This window comes from Homalodisca vitripennis, chromosome 5, assembly GCF_021130785.1.
Source record: "Homalodisca vitripennis isolate AUS2020 chromosome 5, UT_GWSS_2.1, whole genome shotgun sequence".
NCBI classification, from domain to species: domain Eukaryota; kingdom Metazoa; phylum Arthropoda; class Insecta; order Hemiptera; family Cicadellidae; genus Homalodisca; species Homalodisca vitripennis.
Genome location: NC_060211.1, coordinates 57,257,942 through 57,278,888, shown reverse-complemented (window position 1 = coordinate 57,278,888; position 20,947 = coordinate 57,257,942). Strand labels below are relative to the sequence as shown.

General features: G+C 33.2%; 1 protein-coding gene across 2 annotated transcripts in view; it reads right to left on the bottom strand.

Moving 5' to 3' along the window:
• Positions 1-4,350: 4,350 nt before the first annotated feature.
• LOC124362247 (exportin-5) overlaps positions 4,351-20,947 on the bottom strand; it is a 40,819-nt gene continuing 24,222 nt past the window's right edge. For both annotated transcript variants that reach the window (XM_046816589.1, XM_046816590.1), the window contains exons 17-20: positions 20,409-20,635; positions 13,721-13,958; positions 12,878-13,009; positions 4,351-7,575 (exon numbers count right to left, since the gene is read on the bottom strand). In XM_046816589.1, coding sequence (XP_046672545.1) covers positions 7,414-7,575; positions 12,878-13,009; positions 13,721-13,958; positions 20,409-20,635 — 759 coding nt within the window. In that variant the 3' untranslated portion in view covers positions 4,351-7,413. The remainder of the gene's footprint in view (positions 7,576-12,877; positions 13,010-13,720; positions 13,959-20,408; positions 20,636-20,947) is intronic.

Below are 20,947 nucleotides of genomic sequence, written 5' to 3'. Positions count from 1 at the left end.
CACAGCGCTTTGATAGTGATGTTAAACTTCATGCTGGCGTTAATCAGTGGTTAAGATCTCAGGCGGCAGATTTCTACAAAGCTGGAAAAACTCATCTCACGTTATGATAAATGTCTCAACTTGAACGAGGATTACATTGCAAAATAGCCTGAGAGGGTAGCTTTTCAATGTATATAATAAAATGTTCCTATTTCTGTTGGTTAATTTTTTATTTCAAAACGTCTGTTACTTTCTGGATAGCCCTTGTATTTCAAAACATGAGTTTCTCTGTTAGTTCATTGTCTTTTTAACACGTTGACTGTGGCAGGCATCCTAGTGCCTTGTTGCCTAGTAGGAATAGTATAGAACCACAGTAAAGGTGTTAATATATACAGGCTTTTACATGGAAATAATTTTTTTTATAAAATAGTACATATTTCCTTCAAAATTTCAAATGTAAATGTTTTTTATGTACCATCACTACATGCAATGTTAGCAATTTGCTGCTATTCTATTGCCACTATAACACATATTGAAGAACAAACAGAATTGAAAGTAAAATATAATAAGGTAATTCTAAATGCAAATTGCTCAGATCAGTCAAAAATGACAATCCGCTGTCACATGACCATTAATAAAATATTTACATGTTAACTAATGAGAGAACTATACAATACTGAAGACTGTTGCAGACAGGTTTTACCCAAAATCAAGAAGTGGAGATAAGGGGACAAGGATAACATGGATGCTCCATCCCTACTTTCCCCAAACAAAGAAAATATTAACAAAAATTTGTCTTTTTACCATTTTGCCATGGGAGCGTGTAACAACATATCAATTGGTTTTATTTAGTAAATCAATTCATAAAATTGAGTAAACCAACCAACTGTATTTGGTTAAAATACTTAACAAATGCAATAAAATTTAAAGAATATGTAATGTATCCAAATTTATTCATAACTAGTGATCAGCAAATCTTGACGTAATCTTTACGTCAAGATTGTTGTCACAATGCTCCAAAATAAGAATTTATAAAACAATCATTCAACCAGTCCTAATGTATGGAAGTGAAACATGGACATTAACGAAGAAAAATGGGGGGCGGTTGATTGTTTTTGAGAATAAAGTTCTCCGAAAAATATTTGGACCAATATGCGATGAAGGGGTGTGGCGAATAAGAAAAAAATAGAGAATTACGCAATGTATACCAAGATCCTGATATTGTGGCGTTGGTGAAGGCAAAGAGAATTAGCTGGCTAGGACATGTACATCGGAGACAGGAGGGCACAAGGTTAAAAGAGGTCTACCAGGCGGTACCGGCAGGAAGGCGCCCTTTGGGTAGGCCAAAGATAAGATGGTGCGATCAAGTGGTCGAAGATGTGACCCGGTGTGGAGGGTCTGTGGATCTAGCGGAAGACAGGGTGGCGTGGAAGAGGCTCATAGACGAGGCAAAGAATCGACTGAGATTTGTTACGCCCCGGCAGTAAGTAAGTAAGTGATCAGCAAATGACAACAAGCTAGTGATTTCAGCCTTCCAATTTGAGAAGCCAATTCAAATCATGCACTTTGTGTATAACCTTCTGTACACACAAAATATTATAAAAATAGCTGTTACATGAAGTTATTTTATTTTGTTAGTTTTTCAACGACATATCCAAATTTGAATTTTATACATTGTAGTTTCAAAAATAACATTCAAACTTGTCGTTGTATTTTGGAACTAAACAAATATTTTTTTAGGATAATAAATAATAGGGAATTTCACAAGTACTTTATTTCATCAAACTCTATTGCATGTTTAGTCTTGAAACCACGTTCTGCTAAGGTCTATATTTCTGTATCTTTAATTTTTGTGTGTATAATGTGTTAATTCACTCATGTGGATACTAAAAGTTTTGTGTACCCAATGTAGACAGCAATAGCGATGTAGACTACACTCCCGGTGAACACTGTGGACTCTTGTCTTTCACGGATCTCTAACAGTTTTTCAACTTTTGGGTTGGCTTTAACAGTTTTGATACTGTACCTCTTTGATATCCTCCCTATTCTATCCGTCATTCCTTAAATGTATGGAAGAAAGATAGGCTAGTTTTGGAACTTCTTCATTTTAACTTTGGTCTAAATGTGGCACATTTTGATATGTAACTTTCATAATTTGTTTTTAAATGTCTTATTTGCAAAGTAATGTATACATGCTATAATATAGTGTCTTGTCCTCTTACTCTTCATATGACTATATTCATCTGATATGTAGATCAACCGATTAATCTATCAACACTCCATACTTCTGGAAAAGTGATCAACTCCGGTTGTTTTCAAGTTCTGCTGTAATTTTGTTGATGGGATGTATGACTGCCTATGTATGATCATGTTGTAGAAATTCATGTAGCTTGTCTATACCACGAGGCTAAACTATCCATACATGAAGGAAATAGGATTTTGTCCATACATAGCCTACATAGAGAACCAATAACTCCTGTGTATCTTTCTTTCATTACAAATTTTAATGGCTGCCAAATTGGAATTATTTCACCAGACTATTTTATACAATTCTTATTGAATTTACATATAATCAATATCTCAAAGACCATTCAAGGTACAACAAATTTTTTATAACCATTTTAAGAAATATAAGCATTCTAGACCACTATTTTTTTCTCTAGGCCACAGCCACCTATTAAAACAAAATGGCATTCCGTGCTGGGCAATGAACTTAGCTTAGATATTTATAAGATCAATTTTTGTACCAAGTTTCAAATTATATGGACTTTTATGGAACAGTTATTGTTTCCACAAACCGTATTATACATCCAGGGTGTACAGGGATATACAGGGTGTTTCATAAAGGACTTTACAACTTTAAAAATACATATAAATTTATTCAGAAAAGGTACAGTGTTCGTTTTAGTGTTGTTAAAGGAAAACATAAACTTTACCTTAAACTAAAAATGTTCTATGTGGCTTCTGTTGGTTATCCTGCAGACAACCCATCGTTAGTTGATTTCTTTCCAAACTCGCACTAGCATTGCAGGTGTAACTTGCTCAGCTGCAAGTAGATTCTTGCTCTAAGTTCCGGTAGAGTGGCAGGTAAAGAATGTACATACACCATATCCTTGATGAACCCTCAGAAGAACAAATTTAGCAGTGTCAGTCTGGGGAAAGCGGAGGTCATGCAATTGGCGCGGTGCAGCCAATTCATTAATGTGGAAAGCGGTCATTGAGGAAATTCCTGGACATAAGCCAGACAGTGTGGTGGTGCGCCATCTTACATGAGGTAAACATTTCATTCTTGGTCATCCTCATCGATTTGTGCTATCAAAAATCGTTGGAAAAAAGAGCTGTATATTTTCTTCTTGCTCAACACACAAAACACGTTCAGCTTAGGGCTATTATGAACATGTTGCAATGTTTTATGTGGATTTTCACTGACCCAAATCCTACAGTTATGTACGTTAACCTTGCCACTTAAGTTGCACAAGTTAACTTGTCAGATAAGATTATGTTGTCCAACAAAAGTTCATCACTATCCAAACTATTTGTTATCCACACAGAAGTTCTTCCGGGCAATCTTATCAGTGTCTTTAATTGCTTGTAAAACCGACAATATACGGTTTCAAATGTAAACATTTTCTCAACAAAGGCATCATATGTGGGACTGGGAGATGTACATCAGGTTGATTTCATAGTGATGTTGATAAAACCTTGTCTCACTTGCTCAACGACTTTGAACTTCGTCACATGTGCTTGGACGACCTGATAGTTTTACTGAGCACCTCGTTTCTACAAAACATTTATGCTATTCACAAATTTATAGACCTATTAGGAGGATCTTTAGCATACTTGGTACAAAAATTATGCTGAACTGTTGTTACTGACTTTAATTCTTCAAACCAAAACACACAGCTAGCATGCTCCAGGCCAGTAAAGGCAGCCATCTTTTATGTAACTGGCACTAGCGTGATTCTGCACTAGCGAACTATGCGAGTCAAAACTTGATGTGTTTCCCTTTAAAACAACACTAAAACCAACCAGCACTGTACCTTTTTTGAATAAATGTATTGTATATAGACTTTTAAAGTTGAAACAACCTGTATAGTATATTTTGAAGTTTGAAAGACAGGATAGGGCTACTGTAACAATAAAAATTATGAAATAAGTATGATACTTATTTTCCTTTATACGTGTGTGTGTGTGTGTAAACTTTGGATCAGAGGGTGGTTTTGGGCTTTGGGAGTCATGTTTGGTGGAATTGTCATGTTGGCAGGAATATGTACACATCCTGCCATGAGGATAATTGCAACTAATTTTATACCAAAACTACCTTAAAAACAACACTAAGTTTACAACACAGGGAGAAAAACCAAGTAAACATCTCTAAGAATCCATTTATTGATTTCACACGTTCAATACTCAGTTACGCAATCACTACCAGTGTGGAACAATTGATAAAAACCATATGTACAAAAAAAATAACAGACAAAATTTAATAACATACATAATGAGCAATTATGAAAGCATGCAATTGTATATTAAATATACAAATTTCTCTGCTGAACCAATATTTTACACAACCAAAATAACACAAAACTCAAAAATAACAGAAACAACAAAAATTCAATTAACATGTTTAGTTTTAAGGGTGTTTGGTTACTAAATAGATTTTAAAAATATTTTGTCAAAACTCTTTATTTTGTCCTCATTGTATATAAAATCGACTTTAAAATATTGAAACAAAATTGTATGGAATCAAGACATACCTTATATATTGACTTTCTGCATACTTTAGTTAGCATAAAGACGATTGAAATTATCAGAAAACCTCAATTAAAGTGTGCACAATATATAATTCAAATTTACTCAAGCACTATACATATTTTAACGTATATTACATTAAGTGCATCCAGAATCCATATGGATTTTTAAGTACATATTCAATAACAAGAGGCAAAATAAAAGAGATTTCAAGCAAAAAAAACTAAATCGTCATTAGTAATCAAACACCTATAAGAATATGTCAATGTAATAATCACAGCCTTAAATATGGAAAAATATTAAAAGTAACCTTTTGAGATAAAGTATAAAATACAAAGCCCTCAACAACCTCCAATTTAGAAAACGGTTTTCCTGTCCTCAAAAGTTTTGCAGTATTTCAACTCATGAATACTGAATGTATGAACCGAATTTTGTAAAAAATAATATAGAACTCAATAAAGTGCAACTCTGAAAATTATACAAGGACCATTAGAAACGTTTGACCGCTCATAATGGTACAGTTGGCAAAGGAGATGTGATCTTCTGTCTTGTTATTGAGGATCTACTCACTACTAAGGCATTTTATAATTTAATTTTGTCACTAAAATCCCCAATAAAAGGGCAGTTTGTCTTTCCCCTGTACAATAGACTATGGAGTTGTGACAGAGTGGCTGGCCAGCCAGTCATTCATAAACAACCCCTACAGCTACTTTACAACTTGACAACACCAATAACATATTTTAAAAGATTAGTTAAAAAGTCAATTATGTAAAATGTGATCTAATTGTACAAAAGAAATTAAGAGTTTAGGTTTTATCTGGACAGGAAGACATTTTTATAGAGGTTGCTATACCTTAAACAGTTATTTAAAAAATATTGTAAAAACACACATTTTGAAACGTTAATTAAAGTGTAAATGAAAGGTTTTCTTTCACCATTCACTATTTGAATACTTTATAGTTCAAGCAAATAAATTATATTAATTCACGATAACTTATAATGATTAATATTATGATATTTTAACTCCTACGAAAAATAACAAAATAATATTTGTAGTGGCGGATATTTTTTTTATTCTGTATGAGTTTTCACTGTAACGTGATTCTCTTTATCACATTTGCTGCAGCATAGTACATAGCGTGATAGAACCCTCCTTGTAGATGCCTCAACTTGTTACATCCGTACATAGTAATATAATAATATAATTTAAAGATTTTTCACAAACTTTGATGCCACATACTTATGGTACTGTTGAAATTGTATTTTTTAAGATGTCAATATTTACAAGTAATCTTTTTACTAATGTCCCATCCTATTTAGCTGATCAATAGAAAGTAAAACAATTAAATTCAATAAGTGTGTCCGCTCGTTACTAACACGTGCCACAGCAAAGATGATGTTCAGTACTATAGAGAAAAACGCTTCTTCTCAGGATTGTAACAAAAATCAACTGTTTTTATTCTTATTTCCATTGTAAAACAAATCTCCGATTATTTTACGCTAATTATTTGAAATTTCGCTTCAATTAATTAATAATTTAAAAATTTATATATCATACTAAATTATAATATAGTGTTTTTTAAACAGATAATCAAATAAAATTTCTATTTTATATCAATGTCTTAAAATTGGGTAAAACATTTTCACCACTTTTTATTTGATTCCTGACATATAAATCATAAGGGTTGTAAAATTATTGATACCAATTATATCTGTAAAAATCTCGTTTCAGAATCAAAGTTATATTATTTCTACTGTCATAATATTATATACAAACAAACTCAAAGCAGTGCACAAGACTGCCTTAACTCACAATTGAACTTAAATTAATATTGTGCGATACAAATCTTTCCATTAATTTAGCAAACCATGTAAAATCGTTGATTCAATTAATTAAATTAACATAACTATTTGATACAATTAAAATAATAAATTATCATTGTCTCCACAAAACAGTTGATAAAAAATATATCAAAATCATTGTATACTCAGTTCTGCGCACTTTGAATTATATCCAATATCCTGTACAAGCAAAACATTACAACAAAATCTTAAAGCTTCATTCAAATATCAATTAAAAACAAATCAAAATTAAATTAAAATAGATTTTAACAAATTAGTTTTAATTAATATTATGTATGACACTTAACAGCCATGCCAAATATTGCTGTATTCTATATGCCAAATTGTGTATCTATAGTATAATGATGCCTTTATATTGTTTTGATAAATTATAATACATTAATAATGTAGCCTCCAAAAGTGATTATTTTAGTTTCTTTGAAATCAAAATGTAATTAGTTTTAATGATATAACATTTTTTTCTTACCTCAAAATTTAAGAGGTATTTTCCTCACTCAGTACGAATGATCAAACTGCCTGATTGATGTCTTTTTATCTAAATGATATTAATAAATCTGATTTTTACAAATCAATCAGTCAGCAGGGGACCCCTCGTATGACTGAAAAAGCTTTGTTACTGTAATCAACACCAAGTTCAGGACAAGGTTTAGTCAAATTAATTTATTTAAGACACAAACCCGATCAGCCCACTATCCACTAGACGGAAAAATCTTGGTTGCAAAACAGACTCATTAGATTGGCATGGCAGCTAATGCGTTAAATAAGAAAAAATAGTTACAAAAGTAAAGAGAAGAAAAGATAGCCAAAGATAAGAGGATGCTACGTGACTTTGAATAGGTTTACTAAAACTGGATCATTTTCTGTAGTGCCATTTCCAATTAAAGGTTGGCTTTTTGATCTTTTACTGTTGGCTTCTGTCCGAGGCAACTCTCGTATGGATGCTTTCCGCCTGAATAGCTGTCCTATGTTGAGACCGTGAAGCTGCAAACATAACATGTCTGTCAAGTACATGCCCTGATGATTACGTCTTATCTACTATTACAGTATAGGAACAATTCAAGTTAAAGTACAGTAGATGAATATGTCTTACCTGCTAGTACAGTATAAGAACAATTCAAGTTAAAGTACAGTAAATTGCTTATCGAAGGTAAAATCGTTTAGTTAACTCTTTGCTTTAAATACCTGGAATTGACCACAATATCACACTATTTATCAGAGCTCGAACAAATAATCCTAAAAACTTAATACCACACAACTGCCACATTGGTGGAATTAATACCACAAATTTATGGTGTGTGTATTACAAAATTTTTACAGAATAATGAAAGTTGATAAATTTAATTACAAATATTTAGACACCTAAAATATAAAAATTGGTCAGTAAATAATGTACGTGTAAGCTTGTAACGAACTGTTGTAATGCACAGCAAAATTTTCTTTGTTTACATGTTTACACAATTACCATTGTGCTATTCAAACTTGTGGTATTAGTGGCAAATGCAGGATTTTACTAGAAAACGTTTCTTAACCCTTTGAGTGCTAGGGATCTCACTACGATACAATGTAAAAACACGCTTGAGTTCCGAGAGTCTCGCTCCGAGACGTTTCTACACGAAGAGTGCGGGAGTCTCGGAAAGAGACAATTTCTATTTCACTTGTAGTACCTCTATAACTTATCCTATACTGGCTGATATCATACCAAAGGCCAATAAATTAACTAAACTAACCTTTTCAAGTATTATTTCCACTTTTAAATGCTGTTAGGTGATGTAAACAACTAACTAAAATACATCACTTTCTCTGTTGGATCGCGATCGCGGATTCGTGACGAGTAGCAGTGTTTTTTAGGTTATATATTGTGCGTTTTTAGAATTATATTAGATATTAAAATTAATAAAGAAAAGTGTAACAGTCAATTCCGAGTGTCCATGAAGACAGTGTTGTAGAGTTTGTTTGAAAATTGCCTGAATAAGGTTATGTTTGTTTTGAGTTTCGTTTTAGTAATTATTGTTATATTACATATGATTTTGCATTGTTTTGAATGGTTTTTATCATTAAAGTAATGAAGTTTAAAAAAAAAAAAACTAAATATTTTCCAAAACCCTGTGCTTTTTAGCAAAACAAACCTATAATAATTTTTATAATTGTGTTTATTGCACAATATTAGGTTATTACACATGATTTTAGAGTGTTTTTAAATGCTCTATCATAAAAGTATTAAAATTTTTTAAAAATACATTTTTCTTATGCTAGTTATTTTACATTAAACTGGATTTTTATTTTGTTTCCGTAGAAAAGTCACTGTTTAACCCTTTGCGATCGGTCGTCGACTATAGGTCGACCGCGGCAGTTTCGCTGAACGCTCGCATGTCGACAATAGGTCGACCGGATAATGTCACTGCTTGTTTGGCCATTTCTAACCTATTGCTGTTCGGTATTTGAGTTATTCAGTACTTTGGACTTCTATTTTGGTTACGTGAATGCTACATCGATCTTTATTCACGATACAGGAGGCATTGGAAGTGAAAATAGAAGACCAACTGACGTCTGCACTTGCGCCGTGTTTACAAATATGGCTGGTCCAAGTACAAGTTTTACTGACGATGACGAGATATTACATGAATTAGATGATTGTGATAGTATTTTCAGTGAAATTAGTATCCAAAATGAAAAACAGATTATTGAAGAAGACCGTGATAGTGATTGTGAGTTGAATCATAGTGAAAATTCTTCTGGAAACATTGTGGTAAATGATGGTAACCTAGACGACGAAAGTGATGTGTTTGGATTGGAAACTTTAGGTAATGATGGGGAAGAATTTGATCAATTCGTGGATAATGTGATAGAAGTAGGACAAGGAGATGCAAATAACAGAGTTAGGCCTAGGCTACAAACTAGTAGACATGTTACCCAAAGTAGGCCTAGGGCTGGACCAAGGCAAAATTATAATACATATAATGTATTATATATAATATATATAATATAATGAATAACATGTATCTGATAAGATCCTAGTGCCTTTTCACCTATATTCATGTAATTTTGGTGAATTTTTTTTATATTTTTTAAATGTTACTTAAAGTTATAAAAAGATACTATAAAATACTGTAAATATTCTTTTTAGGTTATATACATTGATATATAAAGAGAAAAAATTAAAAAGTTGCAGAAAAAAGGGATTTAAAAATTGCATTTGTGTATTGTCAAAGAACTGTACTCTAACAGAAATTAAATACGACCTGAGGACAGTCGAAGCAATTTTTATTGAGACCTCAAAGGGTTAAAGAGATTTTATTTTTTTTAATTATATAAACATGTTACTGTTATATATTTTCTCATGGACAGTTCATTTATCTTTCAAACAAATTAAAAAGGAGCTTTTAATGATGAAAAATAAATATTAAGTGAACTTTGTCTAAATCTTGCATTTTAGTAAAAGTAATCTCTAACAATCAACTATTTACAAAAATGTTGTTTATGGTACTATATTAAGTTATTACACATGATTTTGGGTTGTTTTTAAATTCTCTTTATCATAAAATTATTGAAATTTCAAAATAAGATTTTTTTATAATATTTATTTCACTTCAAACTTGATTTTTATTTTGTTTCTGTGGAAATGATGCTGTTTAAAATTACTTTTTAATTTAAAAAATTATAAAAATTATTTTAAAAAAAGTAAAAGGGAGCTTTTTACGATCAAAAATAAATTTTATGTAAATTTTTTTCTAAAACCTTGCGTTTTTATCCAAAACCCTCTGGCACTTTTCCCATAGTCACACAAAAAATAACTCACCACTTTTCAACATGGATTTGATTTTCCCTTTGACCGCCGTGAGCCACTATAGTGGCTCGCTGTATGCGGTACCTTGAGCGCCGCGGGCCACTATAGTGGCTCTGTGAACTTTACGTCTTTGTCCTTATAGTTTAAACATAATATATATAAAATATATTTATATCAACTTTGAATTGTATTGCTCTGCTTCATTTCAACTATAAAATATTGATATTTACTTGTTTCTATAGTAACAAGTGTATCTTCATCCTACAGCGGAATTTTTGAAATTTTTTGAATTTTACTTAAATTACATTATTTTATACAATTTCTGTGGAATATATTTGTAACTTTTAGTATATGCTCAAAACAATACGTACTTTTAGGTTAAAAAACGTTATTTGAGCCCAAGTTACTTATTCAGTGTGTTTTTGGACCTCAAACTTAAGATTTTTTATTTTTTATTTTATTAATTACGACAGGCATACATACTACTAAACAAATGTTAAAAAAATAATAAAACTGTAATTTATTACATCAACTGAAAGTACATCTCTTCCCCTCAAAAACAAAACCAAAACTAAAAGGCTAGCTCAAAATTTACGAAAGTTATGTAATTTAATATGTGACCATGCAAAAACGGGTGATTTTGCCGTGGCGGTATTGGATCCGTGCGGTGCTCAAACGTCTGGCGGTCTAGCGAAAGACGGCGCGCGGGAGCGGCGGCGCACAAAGGGTTAAACTATATATTTTTTTTATTTTGTTTATGAAACAATGTATATAAATGTAGCTCGAAGATTTCTAATTGTTACTGTTATCAGGTTTTCCCCGTTATCAATATATTAGGACCAAATCTGTAACCCTTGAGGATAACTAATGTCATAATTCACTTCTGTACAACTGACAAGCATAATGTAGTAGTTAGCTGCAGTATTCGTTTGGTTGCAGTTTTGCTTTACTGGGGTTATGGCTACTAATAAAATGTAACCAAGTAAAATCTTTGAACAGCCGCTATTTTGTACTGGATCAATCTTTTTGAGTGCGGTTTGCGGCATTAAACTCTGCTAGATAAGCCCTTTAAAATGATGTCCATATTGACCTATGCTCCTATTTAAGATTTCCTTCTGACTCCTTGCGGGACGTCCCCATGATATTACAGAAAACTGATAGTTCCTTCAAAAAGTAGATTTTTTAGGTGTAGTATTGATGTACCAAATCTTGTTTCTTTATCTGTTATCGTTCAGAAAATATTATACCCGTGCAGGACTTTATGTACACCCTGTATAGACATACCATTTTGAAAAGTAGTCATTAAAAAGTTTTTTATCACGATCTGTAGTTTTACAAGTAAATTTTATACTTTGAAAATTATTTCTAACAAATGTGAATCATTGCTATGCAAATCATAATAATTTACATTTTCTGTTACCTAACAGTTCGATTTGATTAATTGACTTGGCATATTCTAAATCAGCATCTTGGACATGTCTATCAACTATAACTGGTCTGAATCCATCTTCACTTAGATCCACCTGTAATGAGTCTATTCCTTCATCTTTCCTCATCACAACCAAAAACTAAACATTGCAATACCATAACACAAATATACAACAGAGATTACATAACAATAGCCCGGCTCGGGTGTAAACTGCGTAGTCACAATGATGAACCTCAGACAGCCAGTGCCACAGCCATCAAGATGTTGGCTGAGAGAACAGCTGATAAAAGCAACATATCAGTTACTAATTTTATGTTTTACGCATGAGTATGAAATAAACATTTTCGCAAAAGCAGTCTGCTTTTAAGTTTCCCTCCAAATAGTTCTATTAATGTCTGATAGATTGGGCGATAGTCTTCACTTGTCAACTAAGAGTGTTTAACAATGGTCTACATTCAGAGTTTTCAGAAGTTCTATAAATATCCTGTAGTTGTATGTTGAAGTTGAAAAATCATTCATATGAGTTTACTCTCTGCTTTTTAGCGCTTCTGATTGGTTGTTTTCCTCAGCTGTTATTATAATAGTAACTAGTATCGCATTTTATGGTACAATTTGCGTGTCATAATATGTGCTGATCGAAATGAAAAACTTACGATCGTTTGAACTTGATCGATATTTATTAGAGATATTTATTTCAATAGTTTATAAACGATATATTGTATTTAATTATTTTGTTTTCAAGAATATAGATGGAGATATTTTTATAAACCGGAATCCAGTTCAACGTAGAAATGAAGTGAGTATACAACAGCGAGTGATACGATTTGGCGCACCATTGCTGTTCGTTCGGCCGCTGACCGTAAATTAATTTATGCCCGCTGGTGCCCGCGCACCAAAACAATACGATCCGCAATGGGTTAATTCAGATTTCAGGCTCTGCATCAGACCACAAGTATACTAATATTTCAGTGCGAATGGGTTAACCATGCATTACAATACTTAAAAGATTACATATACATTATTTAATTATTGATTTCTGTGATACAGGTGTCAAATAATTTGATACTTACGGGTGTGGTGATTTTTTTGAACATCTCTTTTTTAGCTTTTTCGACTTTATTGCCTTTCTGTGCTTCCTTCATCATCCTCTCGTCCAGTTTCTGGAGATCTAGAGGATTAACTTCTGGAATTTGCTTTAAAACCTGTAAAATGTAAAAGTTTAGTGTATTGTTACCCATATGCATTTTACAATAACTAGTCACATAACGTTTCATAGATACTTAACATAATGGAAGCCAGTAAGATTCACTTATATGGGAAATATAATGATGCCACATATTTTAATAAACCCTATAAACACTAATATTTCACCATTACTAATGGTTTACTCAGGGCAAGTGAGAGACAGGGGTTAGATACTGCTGCCCAGCCGTTGTACAGCCACACAGGTTACGCAGACTATGATGTCAACTGTTGCACACTCAAATTGAAAACAAGGCCATAGTATGTATAAAAATGAGTCTGCAGGAAAATTGTTAACCTGATATTGCGATCAGCATTTGGTGGAGGTTTCTAGATTATGAAAAGTTAAGAGGTAATAGGACTTTGAAGAAGATGTTGGGTGCAGGGCTTGGTTTTATGGACAATTTTAGAGAGATCCGGAACCCCATGTTAAAAATATGTAAACCAGTTTGAACTCTAAACGTTCCATAAATGCATAACAATTGCAAGGTCTGAAATCCTAACAATTATGAATAAACTGATCATGTATTTAATCTAAAAACTGAACTCTGTCTGCTTCCTTTCATACAATAAAAAAAAGATATCTTTTTAAAACTCACTTTTGTGACGTCTTTACATAAGCTTAATAATTTAAAAAAAGAAATTGCCGAAAAAGAAGTTATATTGTATACCTCGAGGACCTCAGGATACTTGGGTCGAAGAAGCTCGTACAGCTGGGTGCCTAGCATCAGCAGACTGCCCTGATTGGCGTCGTGTTGTCCATGGACCTGCAGCCCTTGGAGCACCACTGTCATGATGTGTGTGGCCAGGACTGTACTCATGCGACCAGACTGTACCAGCTGCCGCACCACCGGCGCCACCAGTCCCCCAGCCTTCATGCTGCCATTGCTGTCATTCCAGGCCAGCGCACTGCACAAAGCGTTTGAGTGCACTCAATTTATCTTACACTCTGTTTATACTCACCTCCCCACTGAATGAAATTAGTGACACTACAATTAATTTATATACATTTTCCTTTCTCATCCAATTGTTTAAGAAAAAAATATCTAGTATATTAATGAATTAATCAACTGTCCTAGATCATTTCAAAATCAAAATCAATGATCTACTCTAACAACTAGATACAAGGTGTGTTCAAAAAGTATTGCAAATTTTGTGTATTTTCAAAAATTATTTATTTATTCGTGAATATCTATTTTGTCCCTTTCAAAGTAATCCTCCTGGGATATTATACACTTGTGCCAACGTTTTTTCCAATCTTCGAAGCACTTCAAAAAATAATTTTTTTGTATCTTGTTCAGCTCCTCCTTCGATGCCGTCTCTATCTCGTCAATCGTGGCGTAGCGTCGTCCTTTCATGGGCCTCTTCAGTTTCGAGAACAAGAAAAAGTCACAGGGAGCCAGATCTGGGGAATACGGTGGCTGCGGTATCATTAGTGTGTTGTTTTTGGCCAAGAAGTCGCGTACAAGCAGCGATGTGTGAGCAGGGGCGTTATCGTGGTGCAAAAGCCAATTTTTGTTTTTCCACGAATTCAGGCGTTTCTGGCGGATTGCTTCGCGCAAATTGCGCATAACTTGCAGGTAATATTCCTTATTCACCGTTCTACCATGTGGCAAGAACTCATGATGCACCACGCCCCTGCAATCGAAGAAAACTGTAAGCAAAACTTTCATATTCGATCGAACTTGGCGTGCTTTTTTCGGTTTTGATTCGTGCGGCAGCTTCCATTGAGATGATTGAGCTTTGGTTTCCATGTCATAACCATAAACCCACGATTCGTCACCAGTTATGACCCTCTGGAGCAAATTCGGGTCGTCGCAGACAGATTCCAACATCTCATTAGCAATGTTCATGTGATGCTGTTTTTGATCAAAATTGAGCAATTTTGGTAAGAATTTTGCGGCGACCCATCTCATGCCCAAATTATCGATTAAAATCGAATGGCACGAGCCAATCGATATGCCTAGGTCCTCGGCAATTTCTCTAATGGTAATTCGACGATTGGCCAATACCATTTTCTTCACTTCACCAATTTTTTCGTCTGTTGTTGAAGAGCTCGGGCGTCCGGCATGCTCTTCATCGTTCACATCTTCTCGGCCTTCTGAAAACATTTTGTACCATCGATAAACATTGCTTTTGTCCAAAGTAGCTTCTCTGTATGCCACAGTAAACATTCGGAATGCATCCGCGCACTTAATTTCGTTTTTCACACAAAATTTGATACAGGTTCTTTGTTCCAATTTTTTGAATAGGTAAAAATCGAAGACGAACCAATACACGTGCAAGCAAAGCAGCTGTCAACAATTAACTGAACATTCAAAATGGCCGAAATTGTCAACATAAGTGAGAGACATATGTACCAACATAACGCCAAAAAAAAAATCGAAATTCGAATATAAGTAACCCGCGAAAATTCAAAATTCGCGATATTTTTTTAACACACCTCGTACATTGTTTAATGGCTTTTCACCTTGAAATTAAGTATAATTTCAAGCTGAGTACAGAAAATAGTTTAAATACATACATACCATACAGATAGAGGTACAAGAGAAAAGCATTAAAAGTTTGATGTAAATCATTTGTTGGGTTGTACTATATTTTTCTTAAAATAAACAGTAAAATCATAATTCAGATCTCAACAGTTTGATGTTCTGTGTATTTTGAGGTATTAATGTTAGGTTAAGACAAAGACATTTACCGTACACCAAAGCACTATCAATTACACAACACAATGGTCATAATAAGCTCCTTTTACACATTGAGCATGATTTCTAGAACTCTAGGTGACAAAACTCCAGGGGATCTGGAAGTATGGAAAACTTCCCAGAAGACAGGGAGGTCTGGGGGCCGTCCAGCAGAAAAAAATACGAGGTCCCAAAACAGTGATTTTACACGTTTCTGAGTGACAAGGGCAAGTTTCTTTATTTTTCCAGGGAAAAGTACCAGAGTGTTATTCCAGTGTGTTCCACCTCAAATCGAAGACTGCTCATCACTACAATGTCCCTCACACACAAACAGTATTGTCACATTTTTGTGGCATTTAAAAAGGTTACATGAAACTAATATTGTGCTGTTTTGTCTTTTATGAAGTTAGACATTATAATACAATAACTGTGATTACCTTCTGGTGAAAAATTGTACCAGTCTTTCAAATTGTAATAAGTTAAGTTTCGATATCTTAGGGTTTCTGAAAATTTTCCATGAGAAAAACAGTTCTATTTCAATCAATTCTACAACATTTTAAAATGTACATAAAACATTTTAATACAAATAAAATTTAACAAGTATTTCATGAAAATGTTACACTACTTATCAATATTCAAAATATTAAAATTAAAAAAAAATAAACTCTGAAAACCATTCTGACTAAAAGAAATAGAAGAGAGACCTTATTTCCATTGTTTCACCAAAATGTTAATCAGGAACAAAATTATCTTACTCACAGTACTAGAAGTCTATGCTGAATGTTTATCAATTAGTTTTACTTAAGCATAATATAGAATATTTCACACACCAAATTTCTTATGCTGAAATAAAATTTCTCAAATCAGTTCCAAAAATAATAACAAATGTAGAAGACGTCAAGAAGTTTAAACTAAAGTTAAATAAATATTTAACTGAAAATGCATTTTATTCATTTCAAGAATTTTATACAATTACAATTTTCAACCAACATTACTTTAATTATTAAAGTAACTTAATAATTGTAGTTGAAAATATTTATTGTACTCATATGCATAGTATAAATAAAGATTTGACTTTGACTCCTACATTGTCTCTTTTTAGGAATTCCTTGAATCATTGGATTAAACAATTATTTCAACCAATTGTCTGTTAAAATAATAAATTGTAGCAATAGCTAATTACTGAAGTAAAAAATTAAACACATTGGTTGTTTTTTAACCAAAATGTTGGCTTCCTAAACACAGTTTTTAGTTAAAATATTATGGCAGCAACTACGTTTTTAATTACCTTTTTTTAGTAAGGGAAACTATTAAGATAAAATGATAAAAAAGCAGAGAAATTGGAGCAACTTCCAATGATAAGTAAGTGGCTCTCATTAATCTTTATTTTATACCTTTTCAAGGTCTCACAAGCGAACATAAAATTTATGATAGCACAAGTTCCTAATTGTATTTTTGTTTTTATGATGTTGCTATTTGTGGAATGAGTATAATTATTTTGTATATAGAGAGGGTGGTGAAAACCAAGAAAGTAAGAGAATATACTATGACATTGCCCATCTCGATGGAAATGACAGAAGTGGGGATCAGCAGGCACCCTCTTGAAGTAATGCGAAAAAATGTTCTGAGATTTTGGTACATGTCAACATGGAATATAGCTGAACCTTAGAGGATAAACAAACTAAATATAACCATATGAGATTTTTAATGTGGTATAATGATACATATAGCCTAACTACCGCAATACATATACAATGTTTTGGTGACTTGGTATGTAGACTTTGATTATTTAAACACTGATATTAAACCCAGTTTAATGAACAAAAATGTAAATATATCATGTGGCAATAAATCTCAAGAAGGATTTTTATCTATTGGCTTAAATATTTTCAGTTACATTTGACACACAAAGGTTTTGTTAAAATTATAATACATGAGTGTGGACCATCATGAAGAAATAAGCCGATGTTAAGTTATTTAGTGGATGTTAAAGACATGTTTTAACCCTTTCCGCTCGGAGCGGTAATGTTAGAATGTCCACAGAGATCGGATGGGCAGCAGTGTTGGCCACCGCCATTTCCTCTAGTGCGCGCATATATTTTTAGAGTTGCTGTCCTCAGAGATCGGATGGTCAGCTGTGCTGTCCGTTGAATAATCGTACTAGCGCTCGGATGGACAGCAGCGTTGACCACAAGTTATAAACTCTTTTTTTTTATTCTGGCGTATTTTTTTATAATACAACGCATTAAGATCAATCAGCTGTTTCATTACAAAGCTTGGAAATTGATCATCTGGTCAATATTGCATTCTAGACTTTCGTTTTAGCGCGCTTTTAACCACATTGTCACTAGTGAGTTAACCTACACGCATTATTAGAACAGATTGTTTATTATTCTTAGTATTGTGCAATTTTATTAAATATTAGTGTAAATGAAGTTTTGTAGATATCAGTGTAAATATAACTGTAAATAAAAGTGTAAATATATCAGTATTAATACCTGGTTTTACTGGTATTAGAGCTTGTTGGCGATGTAAGGAACACAAATAAAAAAGGAAGACCATCCCAATTGCAAGACATTTCCCGACTAAATGGGAAACTTCATCTACCATATCCTCTTGAAGGTAGAAAAGTGAAGAATTGCGTCGTGTGTAGCACCAGAGCACAAGGCGGCACCAGGAAAAGAAAGAAGTTTTATTGCAATACTTGTGAAAATGAGACCGGTCTTCACATCGGTGTTTGTTTTGAAAAGTACCATTCATCCCAAATATTTCAACAACAAGATGACAACTAGCCTGCAGTTAAATTTGTATTCGGAACAATAATAAGCAGTTAAATTTTATTTTTTATCATGTTATAATTATTTACTGTCACATTATTAATACTCATTGTAACTCATGTTAGTTTATGGAAATATAACATTTCTATTGTAATACTTTTCGACTACATTATTATTTACCTTTGGACCTTTAAATCCATTTAACTTTTTAAAAGGCACAGTATCAATGACGCGGCGAAAATAAATCCGAGCTGGTGGGGACGCAACAATGACATGGCTCCTGTGTGCACGCAGGCGCCATAGTGGACAGCACCGCTGCCCATCCGATCTGAGTGGACAATACGCGCTAAAATAATACGAGCCTACGAGAAGCCATATTTGGTCAGCACTGCTGCCCATCCGAGCGGAAAGGGTTAATAATAGGATATTTTAAAGTAAGAACATCTCTCAAAAGATTAACCCTTAAAGCCCTAATTTAAATTACTGTCAAACGCTAAGACATAAAAAAATATTTTTTTTTTTAATTTCCCAATGCTAATTTTTGTTTCATATTCCTTGGTATTACCTTTATAAGAAAAAATAATACACATGCAATATTACATAATTTTGAGAATTTTATACGCACGAAAACATTTGAAATTTTGAATAAACTGCATTGCAGGATAATGTACATAGGAACACTATTTGACAGATTACATTACATTTATACAGGTCATTTATAATGAGTAAATTGTAACTGAAGTTTCTGTATAATTAGTACATAAAAATAAATAAGTTCAGTATAAGATTTTGAAATGTAATAATATGAAATTCAACACAAACTTATTTATACGATAGCCTACAAGGGAAATGAAACAGATATTGTACTTATAAACCTTATTTATTTAGAATAAATAAACTGGACTTGTATGGTGAAACTGGTATAAAATACAAGACAGATAATTGAAAAAAAATATTACACATAATATACCAAAAATGCGCTCAAACTACGTTGTTCGTAGTAATAATTTGGATCATCTGGATTAGCCATTATAACAAAAAATTATACTAAATGTTAGTAAAAACAAACTAAAACACTATTAGAATAACAACGGACTGATTCAAAACACTTTGTTTAACAATATAACCAACATACGACCAACACACACATAGTTAAACAGCTGAATGAAACGAACGCGTCTGTAGGCGTATGCCGCGTCACAGGCCATACAAAAACAAGCCGCGATTGCTTTCAACCCGAGTAGATACCGTTACAACGTCCACCAACGGTGACAAAGCGTTTTGTCTAGTCCCGACAGTCGAAAGGAACATCAACCTGCTCTCTTACGGAAGTTTTAACAACCAATTCTTCCCCATTTAAAAAGTAAAGCTTTTGCGTTTGTAGACGTTATCCGCATTTAAAGCATCGGCAGTTCCGCGTCTACAGTCGTTAGCCGCGTAGGAAGGGTTAACATTCTAACTTTGGACACCTGTGGGGAAGAGCCTTACAGTCAAATGTATTTCAAATCCACAAAAGGCACATCTACAGTGTAAGAGCTTTCGACTGAAGTCAAATATGTACATAAAATAAATAGCTTTAGAAACCTAAAACTGCTGTATAAAGTCAAAGAAATTCTTTTAATAATATAGATAGATATTAATAAAACAAGAAACAGGCTTGTAGTGAATGTAAAATATTCAAAAGCTAATCTGAACTGAACAGAAAAAAAGAAGTAGCACATATGTAATTTTATGTACTGCAAATCTTTATTACAAAACAAAATTATATAAATATAATCAAGACAAATCAATAAAAATCATTTTCTAATATTTAAAACAAGCAAACAAATTATAAATATATGTATATTTTTGTAGGATATTCCAGGAATAAAAACACTGTGACTAGATAGGTGACTGACCTGAGCAGGCACAGAGTGACAGCCTGGCAGGTGGGCTCACAGTGTAGCACACGCAGTCCTAGCTCACTGATAACCTCAGCTGCATGGCCTGGTCGAAGCTCGCTACAGTCCTCCTCCATAGCAGGCGAGCTGCTGAGTTCCGCTGCACTGCCCCCCACCAGTGCGAGCTTCAATACATCCAGGTATTCACGGGTCAACTGTCGGTTCAGCATGTCCTCCAACATCTCCTAATGAAACATCTTATTGATTAACTACATAAGGTTTTATTACTTTAACTGAATTATAAAACTGTGTAAATGCAACAAACAGAAACACACTATAGACTAACCTTTGTAAAGATGACTTAAAACTACAATAATGGTGAACTTAATTTTAAAATATGATTTGCCTAACCACCAGATCACGAGTCAGCATGAGTTGCGTTTTGTCAAAGCCAAAGTGTAGATCGTCACCATTACCTTAAGACTTGGACATGTATTCTTGATAGTCAGATTAAGGCTTTCTACATCCCCTGTTTAAGTTAATGATTATCCCATAGC